The following is a 22,446-nucleotide window of genomic DNA, read 5'->3' on the forward strand; positions in this document are numbered from 1 at the left end:
ACGAAAACAGTTGATGTTTTATACGCTTATGAATGATGATTGCAACTCCCCCACATGCCCCATCAAGTCGATCATTACGATAAACAAAAAATTAAGGATCTCTTTTGAGTTTAGATCCAGGTTTTAAATACGTTTCGGTAATAACTGCTATATGCACGTTATTAACTATAAGAAAATTAAACAGCTCGTCCTCTTTACCATTCAGAGAACGAGCATTCCAATTTAAAATATTTAAATTATTATTTGGATCCATTAGAAAAAAGTAATCCAATAACAATTTGATTTGTAAATTTTACACCTACTTGGACTGCTTCAGTCATAGTGGTGGCCTTAAACATCGCATCAATCATTAGATTCAATTGTTCAGTTAGAAAATTAAAATCAGAGGCAGACATATCACTTGAAGTGGGTACATCTGATGATTTCCCATTAGAATTTTCGGTAGACGAAGAAGTGGAGTAGGAGTTACCTGTGGCGGTAGGGGTTTTTCCATCTGATTTGAAACAAGTAGAATGGGTACTCATAGTACGAATAGGGGAAGAGTTCAAATTACCTGCTACGATATCAGCAAAGGATTTACCGTGGGTAGATACATTCGAATTTGAAAGATTCGAACGGCTACCCGATGGATTAAAATTAGTTTGTGAATGAGCATGATTATGAACTTCCTGATGGGTATGATTCCTAATCAAGCGATCGTTAACTGAAAAATGAGCATTGTTCGATACTCTACCAGGGAAATTCCGGAAACGACCGTTATCGTAACGGATATTATCTTTCATCTGCCTGGCACGAGCCTCAATGACTCTTTTGCGTGAAGGGCAATTCCAAAAATTGGACTCGCAATTAGAGCATATGAACTTGGTGGTATCTTTCTTCACTGGACAGACGTCCTTGGCGTGAGAAGAACCTGAACAAATCATGCATTTAGCATCCATGCGACAATTTTTTGTACCATGACCCCACTTTTGGCACCGACGGCACTGAGTGGGGTTCTGGTAATTTCCTCCAGGTTTCTGGAAATGTTCCCACGTCACACGGACATCAAACAAAAGTTTTGCTTTTTCTAAAGCTTTAATATTATTTAGTTCTTTTTTGTTAAAGTGAACTAAATAAAATTCTTGAGAAAGCTCTTTCCGAACAATGCCAGATCTCTTTTTCATAATGATTACTTGGACTGGGGAAATCCAAGTAAATCATTTATTCCATTTTTGATCTCTTCAGGTGATTTATAGTCACTTGAGAGACCTTTCAAGACTACTTTGAACAAACGTTCAGTTTTGTCGTCATAAGTAAAAAAAATGTGCTTCTTCTCTTCCAGATGTTTGAGAAGAAGTTCTCGATCTTTGAGAGTTTCCGGCAAAACGCGACAGTCTCCTTTCTTTGCGATTTGGAAAGAAACCTTGCTTGGTCTTGCTGAATAGCTGCGCGTTTACCGCTACGGCTATTTGGAGTTCAAGATCTCCTGCCTGAATCCCCCAAATTCGGAACAACTGATCACGATATGCGGCACTCTTTGCTTCCTCACTTGAATCAAAGAGCCTGGGCTAGAGGCTGCTTCGATTTGGTTTTCGGAAAATTTGTCTAGAGCATCGAACTGATTGCTCATTTCGATACAATTATCATTATTATTTATTTCACCCTTGGAAGAAAGTTCGCATTCCGGAGAAACGTCCTTTCTTCCATTCTTGCCACGTTTAGTGACAGATTGAAATCCCACTTTTTTGGAAGGAAGTTGTGAATTCAGAGATTCACCCTTCCTTTTGTTTGTTGTTGATACCATGTTTAATGAATAAACGAAAGATGACGTGATCTTCGAGAGGTTTTTTCCCAAGACGGTGTCCAACGAAAAATCGAAGGCACGGGTCCAAACAAGGATCAATAGTAGCAAAAAAATAGTACTGAAAAGTAGGGGGAGATCCCCCAGTACCGGACACTTAAGCCACTAAATTCATAATTCGAAAAATATTGATTTTATGGGCTCGTGTTACTCATTTATGATAAATATTATCAATTTTATAGTGTACAAAAATAAATTTAAAAATATAAATATGAATTTTGATATTGCATTTTGATGATGAGTTTTAGTACCAAATTGATCGATCTCGAAAGGTGGCACCCAATACCGGACAAGATCTGGAAATGCCTCGAATTCTGTAAATTTGAACATCATCGAATGTGTAAACTATAGGAATAGTTTATAATTACCAATTCAATGCATTTGCTACATTTACAAGAATAATTTGAGTTTTTCTTAGTTTGCAAGATGCCTATCAAAAACCTCTTTCATATGTGATAAAAAATAGCACATTTTACGATGTTGTTCTGAATGTTCATTATTCTTAATTTTATTGCATATTTGATACCATGATCGACGGAATCCATGAAAAATGGAAGTATTCTGAGACACTGATGCAATAAATACGAAGATATCATATAATAAATCAAGCTGTCCGAAACTGAGGGATAGGAGGTGCTTAACCAAAATTGTAATTTGTCCATATTTAGTTCAATTAAGGTACAAAATACATTCATACTATCAAATTAGGATTATGTTCGATCATGCTTGCGGGATCCAAAGTATTTTATCATATTCAAAATATTTACTAAATAGGCTCAAAATTAAGTGGATACGTCATTTTTTTAAAGATTTCCAAACTTCTCTCCTTTTTTAAAAAGGCATGCATATTTCAAGGATGTGTTATTCTACGCAATCATTAGTCTACATAATAGCTTTCTTTTCTACTAATACACCATCTTGATTGGACCATGATTTCTCAATGTTTCGGCTTTGTCCGGTATTGGGTGCTGTCCGGCACTGGGGGATCTCCCCCTACTGTTTTTGTAGCACTGAAAAGTACTGATTTATTGCTTTAGGTAGTTTTTAAGAAAACTTCCAAGAGCAGAGAGAATTCGTGTACGCACAGCATGAAGGTACGATGCGCACTAAAATCATATTTGTATGAAAAGGCTCACTGTCGTATTTGTTTTCCTGCATTCAGTTGTTTGGGATCGGTAATATTATAGGATCCAATTGTGAGATTTTATTTTCAAAATATTGATTCGCCAGTTCACCAATTGGCCACTTTGCGTTTCCGGGTTTCCAAGAAACTCATCCTCCTGAGGTCAATATTTAAAAATTGATAAAAACTCACGTGTCAGCGACACATTAAAATTAATGATTTTGAGAACTATTTCACTCTATTTGATTTGTGTTTTGCCTACGCCGTGTTCCTATAGTAGCATATCCAATATTACATAAAAAAAAGTATAACTTTTCCTAGTTTTCATATTTTTTCCACAAAACCACGGCAAAAAGATTTCAGATGACGTAAAAATAATGGCGCTGGCTTCATTTTTCGTTCTTATGCGAATGTTGTTTTTAGCTATGCGACTATTTGTACACCGAGCATACACAATCTATACCTCATTTGGCACTTCGGAATCGTTATCCGAATTTGCTAGGAACTGATTAAAGGCCGTCCATAAACCACGTGATCTTTTATGGGGGGGGAGGGGGGTGAGTCTGACCTTACCGTATTTTTTTTTTGGGAAAAGTCAATACTATCTATCATCAGATTAAATCATCAATTTTCATGATTTAGTTGGATGTTGCATATCACAACTCATTTAGCTGATTTGGAATCCTAGGATTTTATAGGAATCAATTTGGGCTTTGAAGCACAATAAAATTATACGATACATTAAGCTTTATAATTTTGAAATTTGAGACATTTTACAACCACTTTGAATCCACCATAATACATTTGGCTATATTGGAGCCAAATGCAGGTTCCCTGGAAATTAGTTTCAAAAGAAAGACACGGACACCGTCTTAAGCCATTGAGCTGCACAGACTATAACTTAACACTAGACAACGGACAAGTATGCTTTAATGCTCCAGTGGCACAGTCGAGAAAAATTCCAGACGAAAAGTTTCAATGGCTGAGGCGGGAACCGACGGTTACGTAACCCACGGTCAAGAGTCACTTAAACAGTATTATTATTTATTTAGTTGGTGTTACATTAATTAATTTGATAAAACCTCGTAAACGATGTTACGCCAATTTGCTCGGTCCATGGCTGTGTCCCTCCAACTTAGATTTTGGCCCACGCTCTCCAGATTTTGTTGCACCTGCCCAGCGCACCCTTCCGGCTTTCGCCACCTCCTGGATACTGGGTTCGCCGTAGAGCCTAGCGAGCTCGTGGTTCATTCTCCGCCGCCACACACCGTTCTCCTACACACCGCCAAATATGGTCCTAAGCACTCTTCGTTCGAACACTCCAAGTGCTTGCAGGTTCTCTTCCAGCATGGTCCATGCTTCATGTCCATAGAGGTCCACCGTTTTTGTAGCGTTTTGTACAGGGTACATTTGGTGCTGGGGGTGAATCTTTCTCGACCTCAGCTTCTTCTGGAGCCCACAGTAGGCGCAACTTCCGCTGATGATGCGTTTCCGTATTTCACAACTAACGTTGTTATCAGCCGTTAACAAGTATCCGAGGTAGACGAACTCATCAACCACCTCAAAAGTATTCCCGTATCGTAACACTGCTTTCTAGGCGGGCTCTGTCGCGCTTGGTTCCGTCTATCAGCATGTACTTTGTTTTTGACGCATTCACCACCAGGCCGACTTTTGTCGCTTCACGTTTTAATTGGGTGTACAGGTCTGCCACCGCTCCAAATGTTATGCCAACAATATCCATATCATCCGCGAAGAAAACAAATTGGCTGAATCTTGTGAAAATCGTTCCTCGGTTATCGAACTCGGCTCTCCGCATGACACCTTCTAGCGCGATGTTGAACAGCAGGCACGAAAGTCCATCACCCTGTCGTAGAATGTTCGCCCGAAATCTTCAAGCGATTCTGCACACCGTCCATCGTTGCTCTTATTAGTCTTGTGAGCTTCCTGGGAAAGCTGTACTCGTCCATGATTTTCCATAGCTCTTCGCGGTCGATGCTATCATAAGCCGCTTTAAAATCGATAAACAGGTGATGCGTTGGGACTTGTTATTCACGGCATTTCTGGAGGATTTGCCGTACAGTGAATATTTGGTCCGTCGTCGAGCGACCGTTGTTTCTATTCGCTAGTCCATTTCCGTCGCTGTGATCTCTGCCGATTGGGAAAATGCAAAGCTAATCGAAAGTGTAAGAAAAGCTTCTCACCTTATCGCCTGGGAATCAATGTTTATCAGCAACAACCACGGACTGCTGATGAATGAAGACGATCCCCCTATCGTATCGGGTCTGTTTGATCTGGTGGACACGACACTTCACTAGCAGTTTTTCTCTTCGGACGTGTACGAACATCGTACGAATCGCAATCAGTCGGACATTGTTCCGTAGATGGGCGACATCGCGCCCGAAACAAGTAGACAGAAAGGTAATTTTTAAGCTTTTTTGACGATAGTAAGAACTATAAGTGTTATGTCTTGTCTCACGTCGCGTTTTCGTGAATGATACCGATAGATTCTAAAAATAAAATAATAATAAATAAATATTCTAAAGCTAAAAATATATCATAATTTCAATTGGTGTAAGGAAATTTGGAAAATCAAAAAAATTTCCAATACGAAATTAACCTGGATCGTACGGGAAGCGAACTAAAGTACCTTTGGTATGACTTTGTCTAATAGCCGTCGATATTACTACTAGGTTGTGAGATGCTCCTAGGAATTAGAATCCTGTGTTGATTCTGTCCAAGTTTCTGCTCTATATTCCTTGTTTTCCGAATCGTCCGGAAGTGACAGGCAGCACATAAATTTAGAGAATCAATCCGGTGAGTTTGTTCCAGTATGATACTTTTTCTTTTGTGAGCCTTCCGGATCGTTTTTGTCCGCGTCGTGGAACTTCTGATCGTTTCTTGAACGGAAAATGTTATTTTCGGAGTTTGATAACTATGTTCAGATTGCGCATTCTGAGTAGTGTTTGATCTTTTGCTCGCGTCACTTGCTCCTGCGGGGGTGGGTGATGTGAGCAGGATCAATCATGCTACGCGTCGCTCGCGTGGCGTGATATAATAGTGTCGCGAATCGAGAATCGGGTTAGTAGTGTTTGATCCTTTGCTCGCGTCACTTGCTCCTGCGGGGGTGGGTGATGTGAGCAGGATCAATCATGCTACGCGTCGCTCGCGTGGCGTGATATAATAGTGTCGCGGATCGAGAATCGGGTTAGTAGTGTTTGATCTTTTGCTCGCGTCACTTGCTCCTGCGGGGGTGGGTGATGTGAGCAGGATCAATCATGCTGCGCGTCGCTCGCGTGGCGTGATATAATAGTGTCGCGGATCGCGAGATAGGTTAGTAGTGTTTGATCCTTTGCTCGCGTCACTTGCTCCTGCGGGGGCGGGTGATGTGAGCAGGATCAATCATGCTGCGCGTCGCTCGCGTAGCGTGATATAATAGTGTCGCGGATCGAGAATCGGGTTAGTAGTGTTTGGTCTTTTGCTCGCGTCACTTGCTCCTTCGGGGCGGGTGATGTGAGCAGGATCAATCATGCTGCGCGTCGCTCGCGTGGCGTGTTCGGCGTACAATGTGATTATCGAATAATATCGCGAATCCGGTTAGGCGTGATTATATTATGGATCGCATCACCAAACATTGGTGACTCCCAGATCTCTACCTTATCCCATTAACCCAATATCCTTCCCATGACAACTGTGGAGATGCAGAAGATTCTTCGGTCTCTAGTAACAATGGTTGTCTATCTAACATTCCTTCCCTTCCCCAATGACCGTAAGGACGTGGCCGGCGTCGTTATTGACTTTGAATATTTGAGCTCTCAATTTGTGCACATTGAGGAATGGTAAGCTAATCCCAAGCCCCATTCATCAAATCTCTGTGCAACCTTGATTGCTCTGGTCAATCACGGAGTAGCAACTACGAATTGTACGGCCATTTATGCTCATGCTCATGCTCATGCTCATGCTATGTTCAGATTGCGCATTCTGTCCGGGCGGGTGTTACGCAACTGGGGATTTTTTTTATTATCGTACAAATTGGGCCGAAGGGTCTCAGATTTTCATGAAACTTTTTCCACAGGCAGGGCTCATGGATATATGAATAAAAAAAAAATGAGAAAAATTCAGGGTCGTCTATTTTTCCGGAAAACTCAGGTGGAATTTTTTTGTTTTCCCTTGACACTACTTACTTTGAAAAATCACAACTCAAGAACGAAGCATCGTAGAAACACAGTTTTTAGATGAAAATATAAGCAAATTTTCTCAAAAATCCAAAAAAAAAATGAACTGGAAAAAGTTTTCTACAAAATTTTCCACCGTTGGGAAAATTCGTAAAGAAAAGCCGGAAAAACTATGCCCGAACCCGTGGAAAATTTTCAAAAAAATATTTTCGAGAAGGTAATTTTATAAGCTTTAATCACTGAAATTTTTGGAATGCACTTTTTTTTCGTTTTTGAGTTATGGCCAATTTTGTGAAAAATGTCCAGATGTGCCATATAAGACTTTTCTTTGAAAAATCATAACTCAAGAACAAAACATTGTAGAAACAAAGTTTTTATATGAAAATTTTAGCAAATTTTCTCAAAAATCCAAAAAAATATGAACTGGAAAGAGTTTTCCACAAAATTTTCCACCGTTGGGAAAATTTGTAAAGAAAAGCCGGAAAATCTATGCCCGAACTCGTGGAAAATTTTCAAAAAAATATTTTCGAGAAGGTAATTATATAAACTTTAATCACTGAAATTTTTGGAATGCACTTTTTTTCGTTTTTGAGTTATGGCCAATTTTGTGAAAAATGTCCAGATGTGCCATATAAGACTTTTCTTTGAAAAATCATAACTCAAGAACAAAACATTGTAGAAACAAAGTTTTTATATGAAAATTTAAGCAAATTTTCTCAGAAATCAAAAAAAAAAGAACTGGAAAAAGTTTTCCACAAAATTTTCCACCGTTAGGGAAATTCATAAAGAAAAGCTGGAAAATCTATGCCCAAACTCGCGGAAAATTTTTATTAAAATATTTTTGAGGAGGAAACTTTATAAACTTCAATTCTAGTAACTTTTAGGATGTACTTTTTTTTTTGTTCCTGAGTTATGGTCAATTTTGTAAAAAATGCAAAGATTTGCCATACATGCCTTTTCGTTTAAAAATCATGACTCAAGACTCATCATGACTTGTCGAACCGGTAATGGAGCACTTCACGCAAATTTTCATCTTTTCCGTAATCCACCGAACTCCATTCGAATGAAGCTTACTGATGAGGCCTTGGCTGATCAATCGTAGATTTGTCCTTACTGATTTGTGGCCGTCCAGTCCGAAGGGGTTACAGCATAAAGAATTGTATTCGTAATATTGAACTTTGTCCATTTCAACAGCTTCGGGAAAACTTTTTTCACTTTCCAAATATTAATAACGAGGAATATACAGCTGATAGACAACACTTGCACTTTCTCACTGCTCTTTGTTAGTTTTTGGTAAACTTATGATTCTCAAGCCATTTCAACGCTTCAAACTTGAATTGGTAAATACCTATTTGTCATATTGTCTATCCATTTATTTAACTGTCAATTTTGTAGTTACCTAATAGGAAAAAATTGCCTACATTCTGATTGAAGAAATCTTTGTTTCTATGTAGTTTCGTTCTTAAGAAATTTTGTTTATGAACTTATAAATTTGTAAATATATGGTTCAAACAGCTCATCCTAGCAATATTTGATCATGTTTTAGGAACGAAAAATGAGCGTATTGAAAAATATTGTAGGATTGGATCTTATTGATCGCTCTTTTCAAATATACTTTGTTTGAAAGCTGGAATAGCTAATAGGGTTTTCATTATTTGTTTTCATAAACAGTGAAAAATGTCCTGGGAAACTGATTCCATTTCAAAAATTTCATATTTTTGAGATAATTTGAATCCAGTTCGACAAGTCATGATGAGTCTTGAGCCATGATTTTTAAACGAAAAGGCATGTATGGCACATCTTTGCATTTTTTACAAAATTGACCATAGATCAGGAACTAAAGAAAAGTACATCCTAAAAGTTACCAGAATTGAAGTTTATAAAGTTTCCTTCTTAAAAATATTTTATTAAAAAATTTCCGCGAGTTCGGGCATAGATTTTCCAGCTTTTCTTTATGAATTTCCCCAACGGTGGAAAATTTTGTGGAAAACTTTTTCCAGTTCATATTTTTTTTTGGATTTCTGAGAAAATTTGCATAAATTTTCATATAAAAACTTTGTTTCTACAATGTTTCGTTCTTGAGTTATGATTTTTCAAAGAAAAGTCTTATATGGCACATCTGGACATTTTTCACAAAATTGGCCATAACTCAAAAACGAAAAAAAAGTGCATTCCAAAAATTTCAGTGATTAAAGCTTATAAAATTACCTTCTCGAAAATATTTTTTTGAAAATTTTCCACGAGTTCGGGCATAGTTTTTCCGGCTTTTCTTTACATATTTTCCCAACGGTGGAAAATTTTGTGGAAAACTTTTTCCAGTTCATATTTTTTTTGGATTTTTGAGAAAATTTGCTTAAATTTTCATCTAAAAACTTTGTTTCTACGATGCTTCGTTCTTGAGTTATGATTTTTCAAAGTAAGTAGTGTCAAGGGAAAACAAAAAAATTTCCACCTGAGTTTTCCGGAAAAATAGACGACCCTGAATTTTTCTCAATTTTTTTTTATTCATATATCCATGAGCCCTGCCTGTGGAAAAAGTTTCATGAAAATCTGAGACCCTTCGGCCCAAACCCGTACGGTAATAAAAAAAAATCCCCAACTAACAATCGGTTGTGGATGCTTGTTAACCGTTCGATGACCCTGGAGGGATCGATTCTGCTTTTCGTATAATTTTGAGCAGAAAAACCGACTGTGTTATCCTAGGGTAAAACTACAAATGAACTTTAACACTTCACTTTTTGCAACGTTGCAAAAAGTGAAGTGTTAAAGTTCATTTGTAGTTTTAAACATACTCTAATAATCCCTCCCAAAGTTTAATATAAAAAAGTGTAGTATCCTAGGGTGTTTAGTTCGAACGCGCTTCCTTTCGTTTTTCGATTATCTAAAAATACAGTACCACCCAGTACAGTTTTTCAATGGGCACTGTACAGTTTTTCAATAGGCGTGATTTTTTTTACGCGTATCGTTATTTTATACAATCCGATGACCCTGGAGGGATCGGTTTTGCTTTTTACTGGTTATTGAGCAAAAATATTACTGCACAATCGACAAGCATTTCGCGAAATACTATTTATACTATAAAAAAGCTATTGTTTTCTCTTTTGATTGCCGGCATTCAAAAGTTAATTTGAAAACGCTTAAACAACAAATATTTATGGTCTATCGCCAGCTTTCTAGGCGAATCCTGACAATATACCTTCCCCAACCTCCAACTCCGTAGCACTTATGAGGGTGTCGCTGAGTCGGTGGCCTCTCATTAAGTAAGTGCTACATCAACATTTCCTTCCCCTATCCCAAGTTACGGTAAAGATGGGCCTGGCCGGGAATAGCGATATTCATGCTTTTAGTATTCTTGTTTATGATTTGAACAAGGTATACTCCCCTGCCTTGTTCTTGAAAGTAGTCAGGATGAGATTATTAAAAAGAAACATGAATGTTGCTAGTATCCAATCTACGAAGTATACCGTAACTACGCTAACGCTAACGATTCCTTGTTTTCCGAATCGTAAATTGTTTAACATACCATTAAGGTACCATTGGTTGAGTGGCTCGAGGATCCTGTCATGAATTGCTGTTTCAGCGAGCAGGAAGAAAATGTAAAAAAGTTAAATGATTTCCATACTGTACAACCCCATTACACAAGAGCCTATCAAATAAGCAAGATAAGTAAAAAATGGTATGAAACTCGTCCTTAACTTTCTGGACTTGTGATCTAACGTTTGTTTTGAGAATCAATAAACGATTCATCAGTAAACAATCCACATTAATTTGTTCTCTAGAGTCGACCTATTTCGATAAATCTTGAAAGAGTCATCCAGTTCTAGTGTGTGTATGTTCGAAAAAAAAATGCTTCAAAACATTTTCCCGAAAACCATTTCCCCGAATGCACTGTTTCCCAGAATATACTGTTTCCCCGAAAGCTTTCTGCAAACACATTTTTCATTTTTTTTCTCAACTATCAGAGTAATAGGCTGAATTCAGTTAGTCAGGTAATCGCTTCAAACTAATGATTCTCTTATGAATGATTTGAATCGAGAAACGACAGACGAGATATTTGGATTGGAACTCGACGACAGTTTTTATTGGAAGCCCTGCTTTTAAAAATATGTTAAACATTAGATTCAGTATTAAAATTTAGGGTGCAGGTCGTTGAGCCAAATGCCGTTAGGCCGAACGCCGTTAGGCCAAAAGGGTCGTTAGGGTAACATTCGATCATTTACTTTTTTAAAAGGCAGTTTACACCGTCTTCAACCATAGGCTCCACAGACTGAACATAACTAACATTAGACAACGGACACACAGAACGACCAGTGAAGAATTTTTCGTTTTGACGAAAAGTTTTCTCCGACTGGGGCGGGAATCGAACCCACACTCCGTAGTATAATACGCCTAAACGACTGACGCCACTAACCGCACGGCTACGAAGCCTTTATGTCATAAGGCTAACACATTCATCAGTGTTTTTTCCTTCTCTTAATCAAAGGCTGTTCTTTCTAGATATATTTCACAGCGGATATTGTGGGTTTCTAGGTAATGTAAATTATCCTGATCTAAAACTAAACATCCATTCGACCTTACAGTTCGTTCGGCGGCTTCTAAATAACGCAAATTAGCCTGATCAATCCTGTTAGTTATCCATTCGACCTTACAGTTCATTAGAACTATCGGTTTTTCTCGGCCCTTTCGGCTTAACGACCCTTTCGTCCTATCGGCATGCGGCCTAATGACCTTCGGCCTAACGACATTCGGCCTAACGGCATTCAATCCTAACGGGATAGAACCAAAATTTTATTATGCTAAGAATATCAATAAAAATGTAGAAAATGTAGAAGGTGGGTTTTGAAAGATTATCCAAGAGGTGAGCAAATCTGATGCCTTATGTCATTTGTCCGGACATAATTTATCTTAATGACATCTGGCTGAACGGGCATCGACAAAATTATCAAATAAAGTTTTACTGATTGAAAACTTTGTGCAGGATTCAAAGGCGTGACCCAAAAGGAACATATTGATCTTCACTGCTTAAGAATTTTAAAAGAAAAAAAATAGTCGATATGTTTACGCATCTGACAGATTAGTGCATCGTTTCGAGGCTATTATTCGATCATTGCTTCCGCATTAGTAGTTTGTGTCCCATAAAGCATAGGCAAATGTTCTATTTTTTTCCGTAATAATAAGTTGATACCATAAAAGTTACTTGTTTTAAATTTTATAAATATCCCTTATTTAAACATAGGCTGTTTTTCTTTATTTTACTGCTCTAATAATCATTTACTTTTTTTCTGTTAGGAACATAAACCACAGCGACCAATATTTGATCTACTGTAGTATTTCTCGTGTCCTTTGTTTAGTGCATGTCGTATTACTTTGTCACTATCGAGGTTCACTGGTAGACCTTTACCCCATAACGCAACACGAAAAGGTGATAATTTCCAAGCTAGGCTTTTCTTTTTTTAATCGTAGGCAGTTCTTTGAAGCTTTGCAATGTTAATATTGTTCTGCTCACAGCTTCTCCTTATTTCAACAGGAATTTTCCCTTCTTTAATTAGAAGGCAATTCTTCATAGATAAATATATTAATGAAAAATGACAGAGCTACTGAAACTTTAAGCAAATTTTATTCTGGTAGTTATAAGCCATTTTTTAAACTTTTATTGTAAATGCAAATAGTACGGATTCTAATGTTTTGAACCAACATTTTCAATACTTCCGATCATGATAAATATTTTTCATTGAATAGGCATGTTTTTTTTTATTTAAGTAGTGATTATTAGCATTTTGGGTATTCATTATTAACATGCTCACTTCATTTGATGCTTTTGGCTATTAGTTTTAGATCATTTTCGACAAATTTGTTTCTAATGAAGACATTTATCTTTAAACTGATTTTTTTTTTGTCAGAAAATTGAAATAGCATGGCGTTGCGTTTTTTAAAAGTTTATAGAAGGAAAAATCGATGTCTAGTTATGTAGGGCAAGATATAATAGATTCTTTAATTAACCTACCGTACTAAAGCTTGTCTTATTGTAGATACAGTCGCTAGGCCGAAAGGGGCCGTTGTGGGCTGCGTGAACATGCGGTTGGCGTCAGTCGTTTAGGCGTATTGTGCAACGAGTTGTGGGTTCAATTCCCGCTCCTGTCGGTGGAAACTTTTCGTTTTTTTTTCATCACTGGGCTACTGGGTGTTTTGTGTTGTCCGTTGATTAATGTTAGTGATTGTTCAGTCTGTGCGGCCTTTGGCTGAAGATGGTGTAAATTGTCTTTTTTATGGCACGCTAAGTATTATGAAAGAATAATCGTTTGACTAAATGAATACATGGCAAAAGAACATTTAACCGAATAATGGATCTTTGCGAAATATTCCAAATTGAAAGAACAGCCTATCATTAGAAAAATGGAAAATTCAAATTGAAATATTATCAGCTAATTGCCAATGATTAATGAAACTATTAATATCTCACCAAATGTCCATTCGCCCAAATATTTGGCTTATGCATAGGCTAATCATACCGCTTACAATGAAACTGCCTATCATGAGTAGAATTTTCAAATTTCGTTTTAGTGTATATTAATTTGTGCAACCGAAGTAGTCGCAGTAGTTGCAGACTGTATTTCACATTAAATTTCATTAGTAAGAAATGTCATTCAAATATCAAGTTTTAAAGCAATCGCATTGAAAATAATCTATGAAATATGAATTTCTACTTAAAGTTTTTTTTTTCATTTGTGTCTATTTTGTAGTGGTAAGGATTTTGGTGGTTACGTCACCCTTGTGATCATAGTTAACACCTATACTAGGAGCGAGTGAATATTCTTCCTTATCATTCTGAACGCGAAACATTGGAGATGATGATGATGATGATAATGATAGCGGTTGCTGTTCCTGACATGGCTCGCGAATGCGTTGGCGAATCGCTTTGATGCTGGCTATTTTTGAATATGATGCGAGTACCGACCTTGGGTTCCGTGGGATGTAGCATGTTATGAATGAAACTGGACGGAATGTGGGATGGCAAATGGAATTATTTCTGGCAAAGTTCTATCCAGATTCTGTTTGTGGTTGAAACGTGGGTAGAGTCACCGGATATGCTGCAGGAATGTTTTGCCAATGCTGATTATCTCTGAGTAGCGAGGTACAATTTAAAATGATTGATTAGTTTGTACAAGTGAAATTTCTGGAGTCCAGGTGGCCGTACTGGTAAACGTGCAGCTATTCAACAAAACCAAGCTGAGGGTCGTGGGTTCGAATCGTTTCGTAAAGGAAATTTTCTCGACTCCCAGGGTATAGAGTATCTTCGTACCTGCCACACCATAATACACATTCAAAAATGGTCAATTGGCATTCAATAACTGTAAAAGTGCTTATAAAAACTTTGAGCTGAGAAGCTCTGCTCCAGTTGGGACGTAACACCAGAAAAAAGAAGTGAAATTTCTATTACTATGAAACGTTCCATTTCCAACATCCAGCATCTTGCCGTGCAAAGCCACATCAGGAATGGCGTGACAATTAAATCAAACATTTATCCAGACATAGAGGCGGCTGAAAGGGATAAACAAACGAGCTGTCCTGTCGAGCATATACTTTCCCTTCAAATCCTACAGCGAAAATAGTGTTGTATGCTGGATCATCCCACGGGGGATCGGAAAACACGTTCCAGTACAGTGACTATGTGGGGGATAGAGTCATCTGACCATACTGAACTCCGTATAATTAAAATGAGATTTGTGTGTTTTGTACAGACTATGTCTGTAGGTAAAAACAGATTATCACCAAGTCACTCAACTTAGTCGTTCCTTTTCTGTTTTTTGGCGTTACATCATTACTGGGGTATAGCATGATCTCTGCATATTGCTCTATGAGCTCTTTTCACAGTTATTAGATAGAAAGTCATTGATCGATAGAAGGCCATGGTTTAGAAAATCTACGATTACTTTCTTCTTAAGGTGAAATATCTCGAAATCATAAAAAGATATTTGATAAACTAGAAAAGCGTAATGAAAAAGAGAATAAATGAGTAATAATTTTCATGAGAAGACAGAAACACAAAAGTAAGAAACACATATTTTTATTTGTCTAGTTGCAAAGTATTAATGCTTTGCTTTTGTTCATCAGCCGTTTTTATAAGCCTATGCTGTGATAACAAATTTGAAAATACACCTAAACTGCCGCAAATCGCAAGTCAGTACCATCTGTAAATAGTAGGCTTTGGGGCCGTCCATTAATGACGTAGCATTTTTTCACTGATTTTTTACATCCCCCCCTCCCCTCTCGTAGCATTTGGTCAAATACGTAGAAATCAAGCAACCCCTTGGAAAATACGTAGCATATCAAGCAACCCCCCCCCCCCCTAATTTGTTTATTTCGTTTTCCTCAGCGATTGGGCTAAAATGAATCATTAAAATCAAGAGAGTTCTACACAACTATAGAGATTAATTTATATTAAACACTGAAACATCAAGATGATTTAACGAATGATAGTTTGATATCCCGTAACGCTAAAAAATCCTTTGGAAAATAGTTTAAACAAGCATATTTCCTGTTAAAGTTACATAATTTTGATCCCCAATAATTTAATTTGTAGTACGTTTGCTGTTTTTAAAACTTAAACAGTTTACAGCTGAAAATTTAGAAAAAAAAAAGCTGAAAATCTTGCTCGGATTGATAAAGCTAACAGCACTCAGTTAGGGTTCATAAATTTTTGTAATATACTAGTGGTCCCGGCAAACTTCGTCTTGCCATCAAGTAGGCTGTTGAAACATGACATGGAACCTCCCATACAATATGACAGTTCCGTTCACGCTCGTTTTTCCGACTTTCCCGGTGAATGTGCTGGGATTTTTATACACACAAACACGTCGGAACACTTGACGAACAAAACGGAATTATAATCATTCAAATCCGTTGACCCGTTTGGATGCCATTTCGTGACATACAAACACCATTCCATTTTTATTTATATAGATAGATTGAACAGAATCTTTGTTATATAATAGGCATTTTTTAAATTGTTCATGGTTGAGAAACAGATTTCAGTGAATATGATCAACAAGATAGTTTAATTTGGGATGGATCTTCGTCATTATTCTCTGAATTCAAATCTATTCAGGAAACAGTGGCCAGATAGATAAAAAAAATAACAATTGTAATATTTGGAATATTTCAAAAATTAGCGATTATTATGCAACCACCTTCATGAATAGTTCAGCTAAAATTCATCATCGTTCCCCATACTGAAATATTCTTACTCAACTCATAATGAAACAATGAAATAATAAGAATGCTCTTTCGTTGAATTACCGAGTGATTTAGAAATCTGAACGATAGGACAATTTTGATAAAACTTGAATTCGATGTCCTTATTATTATCCAGGCTGTTCCATCAAGAGCATTGATATATCAAAACAAATCGATGAATGGACTGAGTGGAGATCTCCTGCAACATTTAACGCACTGAATAAAATTCTTGTTTTACGTGTTTTACTATAATAACGTGATTATTTGCCTAAATAGGCATATTGTATTCTTTTGAAGAATTAAGGCTTCAACAGAAAATATGAATAAAGCCAAAAACGGTTGATTCTATGTCTTGTAAATGATAAAACAATATTTTCCAAGTCGATAAAGCATTGATTTTTACTTAACTTACTAAGCTTTTAATTTGTTGGTTACAAATAAAATAGTTCAGACATTAATACAATATAATATTCACATAGGGTCGATGTACCAATAGCCGCATAGCTAAGAACAAAAATTCGTATTAAATCGAAAAATAATGCTTGCGTCATTATTTTTACATCATCTGATAGCTTTTTATCTTGGTTTTGTAGGAAAAATATAAAACCTACGAAAACTCAAATGTTTGTATTTATTATCGCTTGTGCCACTATAGGAATACATGTGCCTATAGGAGCACTATTTCTAATTTCTATTCCTATAGTAGCACTAGCATCACGGCGTCGGCAAAATACTTATCAAAACGGTATTTTTACAAAACTTTTATATTTTTCCTACAAAGTGTGGTTCTTAAGTTTCGTTTGATGTAAAAAAAGTTATTAATTTATCAATTATTCCGTATAATAAAAAATAGTTTCACTCAGTAGTGCTACTATAGGAACAATAGGTTTACTATAGGCGCAAAGGAGCTCAAATTTTAAGCAAAAATATTTTTTCGATCATTTTTTGAGCAAAATCAAGATGTAAATCAATGGTACTACTAAATAGGTTCTGACTTTCATGTCAAAAAATGTTTTGGAAAGATTTATAGCAAAACGGCCGTGAAAAGTCACTAGTGCGACTATAGGGGACTGTCCACTAAGGGAACACCGACCCTAACTATTTAAAGATTCATAAAGTCTGTTTGATTGTATTTATCAGGAAAATTTAAATTTCTTAGAAGTTTTCAACCTGTTTTGGAGTTAAATCATTATTTCATAACCCAATTTTGAAAAATCGGATAAAGAAAATTGATAGAAAATAAATCTGTTTGTCAGTTTTTTCAGTGCTACTCTTTTTACCAAAATTATTCAATAAGCTACGTCCATTAATGGGGACCCCTCCCTCCCTCGTCACACATCGTCACATATCCGTGAATACCCCCCTCCCCCCTAAAATGCTACGTCATTTATGGACGACCCCTTTGAGAAAATTGACTGAGAAGTTTTCTATCTCGTATTCCATACAAATATTCAAGAAAATCCAGGACATGTTTCGATCTCAATGAAACTTTCATTATTTGCTTTTCACTCCGTTACCTTTCCAAGAAAAATATAGAGATGACCAAGGTTTTTATAATGACAGGTTTACTGATCTAAGCAGTCAGTGGGTGCGCGGTGTGGTTAGCTGCGGGGAAGGTAGAAATGACAGCTGGCGAGTTGGCTAGCTGGCGGGTTTGTGTACACTGTTTTCACGCTACCGTTTCTATGGGGTTGTTAGGTAATGTTTACTCCAACAAACATAAATACAGTGAAGTAAAAAATTTCTCCTGCATCCATAAAGTTTTTCGTCGCGACTCGAACTCTCGTAATTAATGTAATATTTCAGTGTTCTGAATCGCAGAAGATGTTCTGATTGAGAACTATATCTGTTCAAATTCGGAAAGACAAAGCATGGACTGTTCGGTGTTACAACAAATTTTGAAAGTTGGTGAGGAATTGCCTGTAATGTGTACCCCGTGAGAGTAAAAGGAACATTCTATAGCTGCATTGTGAAGCTCTGCATCTGATATCTCTGAATCACAAGAAACGAATTTAGTGAAATTAAACCAAAAACAATTCAAAGTATGTGCTTGAAAAGCAAATTTTGTCGAAAAATATTTTTTATGATACGTTGTTTCAATCTAGTGTTAGTTTACAATCAAGACAAACTTGCCAGCTGTCATTTAGTATTTCAAAATGGCGGAATGGAAAATCTGACACATTGGACTACCTCCCTTCTAGATACCTTGGATCAAGCCACTTTTTCACTTTCACTCGACCGACGCGCGACATGTTTGATCCTTCGACCTTGACGCTTGCTCCTGCGGGGGCCGACGATGAGGGCAGGATCAAACATGTCGCGCGTCGGTCGAGTGAAAGTGAAAAAGTGGCGTGATCCTTTAGTTGTGTTTGATCCTTAGATCCTTGAAAGTGAAAAAGTGCCGCGTTCGATTAGTTCTTTTTGATCTTTCGACGTTGACGCTTGCTCCTGGGCAGTGCGTCAAGAAAGCCCGAGCAGTCGTCAGTTGTTTTCCCTCTCGGGTCGTGCGCCTATTTTCTCTTACTGCTTTTATATAGCCGAGCAAACGAGTGAAGCTGAAAGTGGATTGTTATTGCTCAAGGATGACGGATCAATTGGTGAGCTCGTTTCATGCTACTATTTCTAATCTATGTGCAGTGTTGCTTCATTCTTTAAATGTGTGCTCTCAGAGCTTCAAAGTTGGCTTTAATACGTGTCTACCTTTACTTAGGAAGATTAATTTTACTAACATATAGGTATATATTGACAGACGTTTGTCCAGTATGTTGAGCCAATTATTAATACAAATGGCAAGCAGATGGTTCGTAGAAAAATATATTATGAACCTTTCATTGTTAGACGCCTATGAACATTGCCCTCTAAATTCTTCGCAAAAACCATTCCCAATCATATTATCAACATAGCCCCCCACCCCCATTGACATCTAAAAAGCAACATTTATCCGATGATTTTCTCCTTATCAGTGTGTGAAAGACTGGAAAAATAATGGCTACCATATTGTTTACGATGCACATTTTACTGAAGGCTTTCCTATCGATTGAAAGCTTATGTTTCAATAAAATATGCCATTTAAGATGTTATCGAAACGAATAAACGGTCTCAAATCCACGCAATTGTGAAATTAACAATCAACATGTGGAAAGCTGCTACTAATAAGCCTCGTACCCAAACTACAAACCAAGTAACAGTGCACAGTAACGAAACGAATAATATGGAAACTCGAAACGAAATTACACCATGTCAAAAGGAACGAAAAAGAGTGAACTTGAAAGTGCAACATGACGACCACTAACGGACGAAACACGGATCAGGGTCGACTGGCGACGAAAATTACCTGTTTGGATTGACATATTGCAGGCTATCAATTATCCTTATCCACACTCCTTTAATGGGCTTGAATGCGCGTCACACTGGTACTCCGAAGCACAACAATACTCCCCGCTTTTGGTTTAGATGTAGCAAACTTCAGAAGAAATTCTGCTTCAAAAGCTTCAAAGTCGTGCTGAATAACCAGCTGCTGCCACCATATTTTCACGTACTCTGTTGCCAAATGGACCGAAAGAAGGAAAGAAAATTCCAATCCACAAATCCCGTACACTTTTTTCTTCTTACTCCTCTTCAGTGCATTTTTCCAGGCGGAGATCTTCTTCTGGCTGTTTTACACTTGTTCCTCCGTATATAGCTATAAATATCAAACCGATTGGTATGTATGCCCTTCTCCGCTGCGTTATTGCTTCACCAAAGTTGAACTTCACCTTCAACGCTGACTGCCGAAAGAGGAACCACCACCCTCGCCAGTCGTCACCACCCTAAACCAATTCCTCGCTTCGAACCCTTTTCCAGCTTTTCAACTATGCACGAATTTTCACAGGGCTGGTCAAAATAAGTCAACCTTTATGCTTTTTCACCTTCAACCATTTTTCACAGATGTTGAGCTTCCTTCGACTTGAAACCTCACCGATTTTCACTTTTCCAACGTCTATCTCCGTCAGCTTCTTCACTCTATCTCATCTGCACGATCTGATCTGTATTTTCCGGAAAATCACAGCACTTTTCGCTGCCTAATTTGTGCTTCCAACAGGGCAGGAAAATTCCTTGGATTGGTTGGAAAATTTTGTTCACTTGGACACCATCGTCGTCGAATAGAGCAGTCCTCTCACGGCCAAGGGATAAAGTCGTCTGAGAGGCTGCCACCAGTCGATGGAGCTTTTCCACCCGCTGCTGTAAGGAACTCACGCTCACCCTGATGGATGGCTCTCGCGGGTTTTCCACGGTGAGCTTTCTCTCCCTCATTGAACTCACTTTCATCGTGGCGGTAAAGAATGCTACATGCTGGGACAAACATGAGAATGGACAAATGTGTAGAGTGCATCGCGCTGATAAGAATACTTTAGCATAGAAACATATGTTGGTTACTCAAACGTGATCGTGCCATTATTCTACAACATTTACAATGGTCAGCTGATTCCTTTATTTGAACAAAATTAAAGAAGCTTGTTGACTAAAGCAGTGTTTGTTAAAAATTAAAACTGAACGAAGGATCGGTTTTTATCTTTAAAATTGTGGGATAAATGATTTTGTTCTGACCGTTTTCACCAATCGTCGAAATGTTGGACGATTAATTGTAGAGAATAAAAATGATGTTTTAATAAAATGAACTCTGAAAGCATCCAAATTAGGGTCTAGATATCATGGGTTAGGTTTGCAATATAATAAAGATCGAGAGGGATTCGCGATAAGGGCCTATCTGACAAATCAATAACAATGAGAAAATAACCAATGAAATTCTCATGTGCAATTTTTAATCCCAATTGGAGAAAATATAGTCAAACTTTAACCTTTCCACTTTAATACACATTTCATAAAACTAGTTTTAAAATCCTCATCAATACCACACACATCTCCTACAATTTCCCTAGCTATTTCGTACTAAAAAATATATTATAAGGTTTCGCCTTAAACGCACTCAAGGATGCCAGTATCGCCCAATGTTATGAGCCTGTAATCGATATTATTTTCAGTGTCGCCTATTACTTTTGCGCCGTGTTTACATTCTGGTTTCAATTAAGCCCGCCATGTACGCCTTGTTTATTTTTTGTTTGCAGTGTCGCCGTTTACTCTCGCTTTGTTTTGATTCAGATTTCAGATGCGCCCATCACTTTGATAAACAAAAACACAGGCGTAATCAATAAAGTGTGTGGTTTGGCATGAGGTGAAGTTTCGTCTTCTACAAATTTGCGTTTTTTGAATACTTAAATTATCAATAGGGGAAAAGTTCAAGTGCAGTGAATAGACAATCGAGCTACAATTTCAACGCTATATTTTCTTCAATTGTGTACATTTTGTCAGTTTCACCTGATTCGCGAATCTTTCTAGAGATTGATTCGTTGCAAGCCGTCAATAAATAGAGTAGAAGCATTAGCCGTAGAAGGCCAATGTCGCGACTGTTCGTGTGACCAACATCTAGTTTGCCACGCTCTGACAGTCTGAGTAGCGGGTCTAAAAGTGTCAAATCAAATTTTTCAACCATAATAAAATATTCTCTACAACATGGCACTAAACAAACAATGAAAAACTTCAATAGTAAGTATCAATAAAATAATTCTATTTTGTGATAACAGCGCCACTAGCGTTCTACTACTTATATTTCTATTATAAATAGGCAACTTTTTCAAAAGAACCTGTTAGTCCATTGTCTTTTTTTAGATTTGATTTGCTAAATCATATAAAGTTTTATACGTCGAGATCAATTGCAAATTATGTTACTCTGTGGTTTGCACATAGTGCTCCACGACGTTTCACCAATGTTCTTGAAAATATAAAAATACATCTATTCTCATGAAGGAACTATTGATGATAAGTTGATGACGATGAGGTACCGTAATCCGTGGACAAATTGATCACTGGAGCGAATTTGGTCTTGTCGGTACCAAACAGCAGTTCTTTTTTTTCTAGGATGCTGAATGCTTAGTTGGTAGGGAGCCAGATCATATTCTTGTCACCTTTGATTCACTTCGGTAGTGATTTTTTTTATGCTGCAGAGCTCATATTTGGCCACGATAAGCGTCATACTAAAG

General features: G+C 37.4%; 1 protein-coding gene across 2 annotated transcripts in view; it reads right to left on the reverse strand.

The window, feature by feature from the left end:
* LOC5570003 (small G protein signaling modulator 2) overlaps positions 1–20,555 on the reverse strand; it is a 53,233-nt gene extending 32,678 nt beyond the window's left edge. For both annotated transcript variants that reach the window (XM_021849901.1, XM_021849900.1), the window contains exon 1: positions 19,704–20,555. In XM_021849901.1, the coding sequence (XP_021705593.1) occupies positions 19,704–19,719 (16 nt within the window). In that variant the 5' untranslated portion in view covers positions 19,720–20,555. The remainder of the gene's footprint in view (positions 1–19,703) is intronic.
* Positions 20,556–22,446: the final 1,891 nt, after the last annotated feature.

The sequence above is a fragment of the Aedes aegypti genome, chromosome 3 (genome assembly GCF_002204515.2).
Source record: "Aedes aegypti strain LVP_AGWG chromosome 3, AaegL5.0 Primary Assembly, whole genome shotgun sequence".
NCBI lineage: Eukaryota > Metazoa > Arthropoda > Insecta > Diptera > Culicidae > Aedes > Aedes aegypti.